The 10,161-nt window shown below is 49.0% G+C and overlaps 1 protein-coding gene across 1 annotated transcript; it reads left to right on the forward strand.

The window, feature by feature from the left end:
* Window positions 1–1,181: 1,181 nt before the first annotated feature.
* LOC108495215 (phospholipid-metabolizing enzyme A-C1-like) lies at window positions 1,182–3,401 on the forward strand. The gene is made up of 4 exons (XM_017810657.1): window positions 1,182–1,272; window positions 1,703–1,913; window positions 2,113–2,381; window positions 2,763–3,401. Exons 2-4 carry the CDS (start codon window positions 1,796–1,798, stop codon window positions 2,865–2,867), a joined length of 492 nt encoding a protein of 163 aa, XP_017666146.1. The 5' UTR covers window positions 1,182–1,272; window positions 1,703–1,795; the 3' UTR covers window positions 2,868–3,401.
* Window positions 3,402–10,161: the final 6,760 nt, after the last annotated feature.

The following is a 10,161-nucleotide window of genomic DNA, read 5'->3' on the forward strand; positions in this document are numbered from 1 at the left end:
CATTCAAGGACACACCAGCCTGCTCATGTGGCCTGTTCATACACACAGGCCACAGCTATTTTGGAGAGTGTGTGAATAGAATGGGCCTTTCAACCTCATTACATAATGAAAATGAATCAACGAGAGAGACCTGCTTGTGCACAAATGAACTGTCAACCCTATGATGGAATTTTACCGTGATTATAATGCCATCTGTCCTGCCTCTTCAGTGGCAGCTTCCTATTGCACTGTGTGCCTGCTACAGCACGATTCTGTGACTGCTGAGCAGTGCTGACCACACTCACCTCCCCTTGCACTGGTGGGAGCACAGGCCAGTCTCTGCCCTGCAGGATCCCAGCCCGGGCTCCCCCAGGCAACAGAACCCTGCTGTGCCTGGTAAAGCAGATTTCTGGGTTTCTACATATATATATATATATATATATATATATATTGGTCAATACCACAAGAATGGCCCTGGCTTTCCACTGCAAAGCTTTGCAAATAGTTCAGACTTGAAGTAGGGGGTGATACAGAAAGAACTGCCACTCAGTGCTCCACTACATTAACTAATTCATGTCACTAGAAGCCAGAAAGTTGACAAATCTCCCACAAATAAATCAGCTTGTTCACCTGACTTTTTAAATGCTGGGCTTTGAATACACTGCTGAGTTCAACTCATCAAGAAGACAGTTTTATTGTTAGCGAACCTTCCTTTTTAGCACACTGTGCAGGCAACAGCCAAGGAGACGGCCATACAGGATCAGGATCCCTCTCGGATCAAGACTCTTGCTGGGCACAATCATCAGATTCCGCTGATGTCCCGAAAGAAATGCCTGGGCCGCGTCAAAAAATAAAAACGCATCCTAAAAATCTCTTTGCCATAAAACGACTACATTCTGAGCTCCATCGCTGTTGTTTCTCCTGACAGTAAAGAATTGGAACGGCAGCATATCCTTTCCCTTTCGGAAGGTTTCCTGGTGACGGATGCTCACTCACTGCAAGGCCGCGTAGAAGCAGAACCCCTTCGCGGCTGCAGGAGATGGAAAGGCGGCGGTGGCCCGTCTTCGTCGGGAACAGGACCAGATTTTCCACCCAGCGAGCGGATTAGCCAACACCCTCGGGAGTGGAGCCTCGGGAGGGGCGGGGCGGGACGGGACAGCACGGGACGGGGGGGCTCCGGGATAGGCCTGGCAGTGCTCCCAGCAGGATCTGCGCAAGCGCCTTCTCCTCGCTATTTATAGCGTGCCAGCGGGTCAGGAGTCCGGTCGCGGCAGCAGCGGGACGGGTGGTTCGGTGAGCGGGGCGATGCGAGCGGGCGTCTGCCAGCAGGATGCGGCCCCGTCGGGGGCTGGCGGCGGGCGCGGCTCTGGCGAGCGGCCGGAGGTGTCCCGGAGCCTGGGGACGGGCTGGGCACCGCGGGCACCCCCGGGGAGCTGCGTCCGGCCAGCGGAGCGGGCCTGGTCGTGGCACAAGCCGAGCCCCGAAGGAAGCGCGGGCGGGACGGGAGCGCAGGGACCGGGCGTCGGCGGGGGGAGCCAGGGACGGCGGCGGGGGAGCCGACCTCATCCTCTGGGTGGGAGGGGCGGCCCTTCCGTGCCTTGTCCTGCGCCAGCGGGCGGGAGCGGCCGCCCCGAGCCGGGTCCGGCGCGGAGGGGCCGCCGCTCCGGCAGCTCATGCCCTCGGTGCCCGGCACTAACGCCCTCCGTGCCTGCCGTCCCGGCAGGTGCCTCTGCACACCCCACACCTCCCCGCTCCGCTGGGCCCTGCGCTGAGCCAGACCAGCTGCACCGCCGTGTCCTGACCGAAGGTTCCTGGGATGGCGTATGGCAAGCAGCACCCCGAGCCTGGCGACCTGATCGAGATCAAGCGACAACTTTACCAGCACTGGGCCCTCTACTTGGGGGATGGATATGTCCTCAACGTGACACCTGTAGGTAAGGCTGGTGCAGCCTGGCAGGGTGTAGAGGGGATGTTAACGTGCTTCAGGAGCCCTGTCTCCCTCTGTGGGCTGCTGGTGGACCCACCCTGTATGTGGAGATAGATGACCTTTCCAGGTGCAGCCAGAAACCCATCTGAGGTCTTGGAGGGGCTGGACAGGTTCTGCCTGGCTTATCTCCTTCCTGCCTTTCCCAGATGAAGGGGCCCCATCTCTGTTGGTGAGCACTGCCTCAATATTTACAAGAAAGGCTAAAGTGAAGAAGCAGCTCCTGAAGGAGGTGGTGGGAAATAATGACTGGGAGGTCAACAACAAGTATGACCGCTCCCGCACCCCCCTCCCAGTGAAGGAGATCATCAAGCGTGCTGAGAGCTACATTGACGCAGAGGTGACCTATGATGTGCTTGGCAAAAACTGTGAGCACTTTGTGACAATGCTCCGCTATGGCGAGAGTGTCTCTGACCAGGTAAGTACCATGAGATAAGCCCCTGTGTGCCTCACACAGCACCTCCTTGCTGCTCCCTGTGAGCCCATGGACTGGGACACAGCCCACAGACTGCCTGGGGACAGTCAAGTCCCAGGTGTGGGGTCCAAACCAGCACTGCCTCTGGTCTCACCAGACACCCTGGAGCAGGAGGGTCACTGTGGTCTGTCTGCACCCTGACATTGCCCTCTTACTGAATGCCACACCCAAAGGCTAAAACCCTGGGTGTAACCTCTTCTGCTTATGGAACAGATGTTTCTCATTCTTTTAACTGCCCTGATTATCCCTGCCTGCTTTTCATCAGCATGCCTGAGGGTAAATATTACTTATGATTCTAGCCTATGTTTTCCTTTCCCTTTACAGGCCAAGATAGCAATTGGTAGCATGCTGGCACTAGGAGCTGCTGCTGTTGTCTCCACTGTCTTGGTGGGCTTGCTCAGGGGCAGATCCAGAGAGAAGGAGTACTGACAGCTTGTCAGGAAGAGCTCAGAGCAAGGCAGGGAGCCTCTGGCCGTGGAGGGTTTCTGCCCAGCCTCTGCCGAAACTGCCATTGGGCCTACTAACAACAGCCACTCTGAAATAACCTAATCAAAGCCTTAATAAAATCTGAAAAACCACCAAAATAATATTACCATAAAATCCTCTTCTATGCATTTGAGTGTAGCTTTGTGTGTGAGTTAAATACTTCAGCCTTCCTTCTCCCATCCCTTCAGAAAGAGTAAGTTGAGCATCACCATTCAATGTGACCCCAGCAGCACCAGCCTGTTTGCCATATCTGCTGTTTTTTTTCATTGCTTATGATGATGCTTTGGTAGTTTGGGAGCATTTGCAAGCAAAGTATCCCTTCCTTCCCTGCCACCTCCCCTCCAGTGCTTTGCTGAGGACTGGTGCAGGCTTTCCACCCACATTCTCTTTTTCTCAGCTGACTCCTGTGGGCTCTTTCTGTGTATAAGGGATTTTAACCTTAACTTTCTGACAACATAAAATAAAAGTCTTCCTGAGCATATACTATGTGTCCTCCAGCTGAGGGCCTGTGTAGGTGGAAAACCCCTGGTTCCCAGGCCTACCAAAGGGCAAGCAAGGCATGTAAAGTGTCTTAGAGCTGGTGGCTGCAGTGCCAAAACTGAGCAGCTCCTGGGAGGGTGGGAGTTAGGAAGGAAGGGCAGGTGTTACAGGCTCTGTGATGGTGTTTTGCTCATTTTTTGCCTGCCTGGAAAGTGTTCCTTTCCCTGGCTCCTCTGGCTCCCTTTGGGAGTATCACACCCCCCCCTGGTCTGGGGAAGTCTGACAAAAAAAAACTTAGCTGGCTCTTTCTCAGTCATCTGTTTGTTCCACCAAAATTTCCCTCATCACCCCTGTAAGCCCAGTGATTGTTGGCATTAGCCCTGAGCAAGCTTACTAGGTGATTTTTAAGGACCCTTCCAACCAACCCATTCTGTGGTACTACACTTTGAGCCACGGAAGCACTGAAGCTTAGAAAAAGACCACTGGAGATGGCAAGGGCAGCCAGGAGCCTTTGTCCCCCAGATCTGGGACCACTGTCTCTTCAGTGACCACAAGTGGATTTTAAGCAGTTCATAGTCAGCACATCAATCTTTCCCCAGCCAGCAGAAAGGCAAAGCCAGGGGTCCCTGCAGTGCTGGGGGTGATGTCTGTGGAGAATGAGCTGTGAGGCACCTATTGCTCATCTCCCAATGTCCTGAGCCCTGCTGTTTCCTTGTCACAAAGCTGATGTGTGGATTGTCTGAGAAGAAAACTCTTTTGGAAAAGTCTGGTTTGCTTCTGTTTACCTGGAGTATCTGGTCTAAGTGTTCCCTGTAGCCCACCTGTAAGAAATAGACTCCTGTGTTGGTTTTATTTCAGGCAAGTGCCTGGCCTGTAAGGAGAGATGAGAGCAAAACAGCTGTCTGTAAGAGGCTTGCTGGTTTTATCTGCTCTTCACATCTTGTCGAGGTTTAACCCCAGCCAACAACTAAGCTCACTCCCCTACCAGCAGGAGTTGAAGTCAAAAAACTTCCTATGCATGCAAGCAAAGTGAAACAAGGACTTAATTCACTAGTTTTTTCACTGTCAGTTTTTTGATGTTCGAAATAACAAAGCCAAGACTTCTGGTTGTATTTTGTACTGCTGTCTTATTACCTTTAAATAAAGTTCTTATTTTTAATACAGGAAAACATATTCTCATAAAAGTGAAACTGAAACTCCTTTTTTGATTCCTGCAGTTGCCATGGAGTAGAGTCAAGGCTGTTAATTTACAAACAGCCAAGAGATTAATCCCTACCTGTGCTCCAGGGCACAGCCAGCCTGCCCGTAAATGGGTGGGTTTGTGTAGGGATTTCATGTATCTGAATCTGTTGCACACCAGAGGATGAAAACCTGGGCTATTGAGTGTAAGCTGGGGAAGCCCCAGCACTGTGCAGTCCCACATGTGTTTGCAGGTGGGACTAATCTCATCCCTGCTCTTTGCTGCAAAGTCTTTTGCATTTATTTGAGGCCAGTTGGGATCTGTCTGCAGCATTCTCTGCCATTTTTGGTACCAGCCCACAGGGCCCTTCAGGGATTAATCATTACTGCAATATCCAAGACACAACCCAGCGCAGTCTCTAGCCTGGTCAATTGTAGGACAAAAGGGAAACAGTCCTTTCAAAATCACTGCCAAGCAGCTGACCCATGCTGTGGCTGGCTCTTGCTGTGAGCCGGGCAGTGTGCTCCTCCCAGGCAGCTGCACTACAGCTCCCTCTCTAAAGGCTTAAGGGTTGTGATCTGAATCATCCCCAAGGCTGTATAAAATGGATTTGACTGGCATACATTGAATCTTAAGGGGGAAAAAAAAAGTCTTGGGGGTTTATGCTATGACAGGAGGAGAGCGTGGCTGTAGGTAGGGCTAGAAAGACCCAACCCCTGTTTGCTCTAGGGAATGGTTGATGAACAGATGCACTCACCTCTGTAAAAAAAGGTACACAAAAGGTGAACAAGAGCACCAGCCACACATAAACTCTCCAGATCACAGGAGTGCAAAGAGACTGTTGGAAAAGACATGGAGAGCCATTAGATTTAAATCCCTTGCCAAGACGTGCATCTATTCCTAATGATTTCAGATGTCTAACAAGTGGCAAGCATGGAGGAGGCACTTGAAGGTGACATCAGTTCTTTGCCACAGAGATCTGGGAAGTTTTGATGCCAGATTCCCCATGGCATGGATCTGCCCATCTTACTTAGGCTACTGCTGAAAGTTGCAGGTCAGGTGCCTGGGCAGAACCTGGAGCCCCAAGTACTTTTGGGCAGCCACAGCTGATGCACGTGTGTGCTTCCCCTCCCTCTGTGCTGGCCCTAGTGCCAGGCCTCCACCCGAATGCATCCTGTGCATGAAGGCTGGAGAGGAGCCGCAGGGCTTGGCCATTCTCAGCCTGGGCAGCACAGCTGGCAGCAGCTGTCTGTCTGCTCCGTGCCCTGGATGAGTGCCTGGCAGGGCTGAGGTGGCCCAGGCCTGTGTGAGCTCATGGTGCTCCAGGGGGACGTGAGGGGATGCAACAGCAATCCCTGCCCACTCACTTCTCCAGCCAACAAGCCTCCTCCAACATGCAAATCCACAATCCACCCTATTGTGCTTCTTTTTTTCTTTGAGGAAGAAAAGCTCAGCAAGCAGCAAATGCTTTTTTCTTCTCCTGGTTGCTGCTCAGTCTTTAAAGAAGAGGAGGACTGCTTCACTAACGTTCTTGTCAGCAGGTTGTAAGAGAAGTTTGAAAGGCTGTGGTGGGCTGGCCCTGGCTGGATGCCAGGTACCCACCAAAGCCTCTCTATCATTCCCCTCTGGAACTAGACAAGGGAGAGAAAATATAACAAAAGGCTCATGAGTTAAGGACAGGGAGAGGTTACTCACCGATTACAGTCATGGACAAAACAGACCTGACTTGTGGAAATTAACTGAATTTATTACCAATCAAAATCAGAGTAGGATAATAAGAAGCAAAACAAATCTTAAAACCACTTTCCCCACACCCTTCCCTCTTTCCTGGGGTCTACCTCCTCCCTCCCAATGGCACAGGGAGACGGCGAATGGGGGTTACGGTCAGCTCATCACAGATCGTTTCTGCCGCTGCTTCCTCCTCAGGGAGAGGAGTCCTTCTCCTGCTCCAGCGTGGGGTCCCTCCCATGGGAGACAGTCCTTCATGAGTTTCTCCAAAGTGAGTCCTTCCCGCAGGCTACAGTTCTTCACAACTCAACTGCAGACCTCCATGGGCTGCAGGGGGACAGCCTGTGTCACCATGGTCTTCCCCACGGGCTGCACGGCAATCTCAGCTCTGCAGGGGAATCTCAGCTCTGGCACCTGGAGCACCTCATCCCCTCCTTCTGCACTGACTCGTCTGCAGAGTTGTTCCTCTCACATACTGGTGATACATAATGATAATTTCTCCTTAACTACTGTCTTGGTTTACTGACAATATGTTTTAGGAGGTGGGACCTCTGATCAGGTCAAACCCTCTCCTTATTTATTTCCCTCCCTCTAAATCACTAATTTTTTTGAAACCACGAGGTGTCGCAGTGAAGTAGAAAAATTAATAACAGTTTTACTAAAAACTGAGAACAGAACAGAACAAAACAAAAAACGCCCCAAACAAATAGCAGAAAAAACATGACCTAAACCACCCTCTCAGTTCTGTGCTACTGAGACGGCAGCGCCGTCCCGACTGAGGTCACGCGATCGCGATGTATCCGGAGCAGAGCCGTGGCTGCAAAAGCGGGCGACGCGTGAAGTTCACAGAGGGGAGCTCTCACGAGTGCAGCTGCTCCCGGTCTGCATTGAGAGAGGGGGGACGTGTCCCTCGCGCTTTCCAAAACTCTATGATGATATGAAAAAAATTTTAAAAAAATTTCTACGTTTAGCTAACCTATAAAAACTACCCTCCTTCACCTGCCTGAGACATTCACTCATTTTTCAAGTTGTTTTTTTTTTCCCAACAGAGGGAAGCAGCTGCTCTCCCAAAGCCCCAGTTTTACATGAAGTCCTGCTCCTTTGCCTCCTCACCCAGCTAGAAAGGGCTCAGCCTCCTCTAATTCCCTTTATTCTTTTGGAAGAGTTAAAGTTATGTCATGGGATTTTTTTTCCCCAGCTCTGGCGTCCCTACAACCAATCTACCCTCTGACAGGAATTACAGCTTTTCACATCTTTGTTAAACTTGAAGCCCTGTGTGACCTTTCTCCCCACTAAGTGATACCACAAAGGATAAAACTCTGTGGTGAGTACAGCGTATGACAAACAATGGGTATGCAGCACTTACTCAAAACAGCAGAGTGGAACCAACAAACTGAATTAGGACAGATGTTTAACCACAGTTAAGCAACCAAAGCATCTCGACCTTCCCTGCTCAAGACATAAAACACAAACCCAAGCAGCTCCCACAGTGCAAGTTTAGTGCTGCAGGTGGTTTCTGCTTTCAGGTCCTGGGTTTAGGCTCTATAAGAAGAATAGAAAACAGGTCAAATTCCATAGACAAACTTTTTTTTCCTTAAGATGCTGCAGAGCCACTTTACTACCCTTCATCTGCAGTGGCTTGTTTCCTTTGTTTCATTCTACAGCTATGATTTTAATACCCAGCTTAAGCTGCTGTTGCTTTTTCATTACTAATTTGCTCAGCGGTCCTGGGACTCAAGCACATTTCTACACAAACAGCTAATTATCTTCACATCCATTTCATTAAATGGCATTATTGCTGGCTCCTACATATCTGTTTTCAGCTTATGAATAAACAGTTTTTTAAGTAATGGCAAGCAAGTCTATTCTGTGGTCACTGTTATATTCTGCCCTTTCATATGACTCTACTCCTGTACCTGTTCCAGAAATACCAGCTACAATAAGCAAAGCCCTCCTAACACCACAAAAAACCTCCCAGCATTGGAGTTTGAGGATCAAAACCAATTCAAACCCCTCTGCTTCTGTATTTTATACAGTTACTGGGGAATGAAGTTTGGTTTATCAGCACCTTTGAGAAAAGTGCACTCCCACCCACAACCCCGCACACCGACCTTCGAGCAGGCAGCAGCATCCCATGACTGCACCCAGCAAACCCACCTGATCAACTCTGGCATGCACTGGATGTTGGGAATATTTGGGAGGTGAAGGCCATGGGGAGGCCATGGATACCTCCTACTCTGACAGTGATATCACTGCATGGACCATTTTCAAAGCCTGGACTGTAAGGAGAGATGAGAGCCAAACAGCTGTCTGTAAGAGGCTTGCTGGTTTTGTCTGCTCTTCACATGCTGTCAGGGTTTAACCCCAGCCAGCAACTAAGCACCAGGCAGCTGCTCACTCTCTCCCATACCAGCTGGACTGGGGAGAAAACTGGAAGAGTTGAAGTGAAAAAACTTGTGGGTTGAGAAAAACTTGATTTAGCAGGTAAACCAAAAGCTACCCATGCGAGCAAAGTAAAACGTGGAATTATTTCATTGTTTTTTTTCAACATCAGTTTTTCAATGTTTGAAGTAGCAAAGCCAAGACCTCTGGTCATGTTTTGTAGTGCCCTTTGTTATTACATTTAAATAAAGTTCTTATTTTTAATACAGGAAAACATATTCTCTTAAAACTGAAACCGAAATCCTTTCTTGATTCCAGGAAACATAATTGAAACTTCTTTCACAGATAAACTAATTAGGAGGTTGTACAGCAATCTCTGAGCTTTAACCTTTCTGTACTCAGAGAATTGCAAGGGAGGACAGCACATGCACCTCTCACATCTCCAATTCATCCTGTAAAGGACAAGAATACTGGAATTACTTCATCTGGTGAACTTTCTTTTAGTTTGTGAAAGCTGTAGCATTTCACTGAATGCAGGGGTTTGCACCTGTACTGTGCTTGTCAGTGCAGTCAACCTTAACGTGATTATTGAGGGCTACCATTCCATGAAGTCTGGCGGATGCCAGGATTTGGTGGAACACTGCCTGAACCACAAGAGACCAGAGAGCCACTTGCTCACTCCCCTACCAGCAGGACTGGGGAGAGAACCAGAAGAGCTGAAGGGAAAAAACTTGTGGGTTGAAACAAACATGGCTCAGGAACTAAATCAAAAGCCACGCACACAAGCAAAGCAAAACAAGGACTTAAGTCACCAGTTTTTTCAGTGTCAGTTTTTTAATGTTTGAAATAAAAAAGCCAAGAGTTCTGGTTGTGTTTTGTAAAGCCCCTTGTTATTACATTTGAATAAAGTTCTTTCTATTAACACAGGAAAACATATTCTCCTAAAACTGAAACTGACAGTCCTTTCTTGATTCCTGAAAATGTAATCAAAACTGCTTTCATGGTTAAATATTAAGGTGGTTTGACAGCAATCCCTGAACTTTAAGCTTTCTATTTTGCCATAGTTTGAACTCTGGAATGGATTTTAAAACTCTTATAAATTGTAAGGATTGAGAGACGGTTCAGGTGCAGACAGAACAAACTTAGTTTGGGGAATAATATTAAATTTATTGCTAACAGATAAAACTATAGAAACTAAAACAGCAACTTAAACTAAAGCATAAATAAATACACAATATTAACACCATTTCTACAACCCCTGAGCCCTCCCACATCAGTTCAGGAGAAGCTTTCAGGGCGATAGTTCAAGTCTCTCTTTCTCTCAGTTGGAGTTTTGAGGGTCAGGCTGCACCCCCACCAGCTGCTCGGCCTCCGTCGAGCAGCTCCTCCTGGACTACGAGGGAACTCTTGTCTCACCAGGTCTTTGCCACAGGTCAAAGAATTAAAGCTTTCGAGTCTTTTTTTTTC

This window comes from Lepidothrix coronata, unplaced genomic scaffold (genome assembly GCF_001604755.1).
Source record: "Lepidothrix coronata isolate B3197 unplaced genomic scaffold, Lepidothrix_coronata-1.0 Scaffold29, whole genome shotgun sequence".
In the NCBI taxonomy this organism is placed as follows: Eukaryota; Metazoa; Chordata; class Aves; order Passeriformes; family Pipridae; genus Lepidothrix; species Lepidothrix coronata.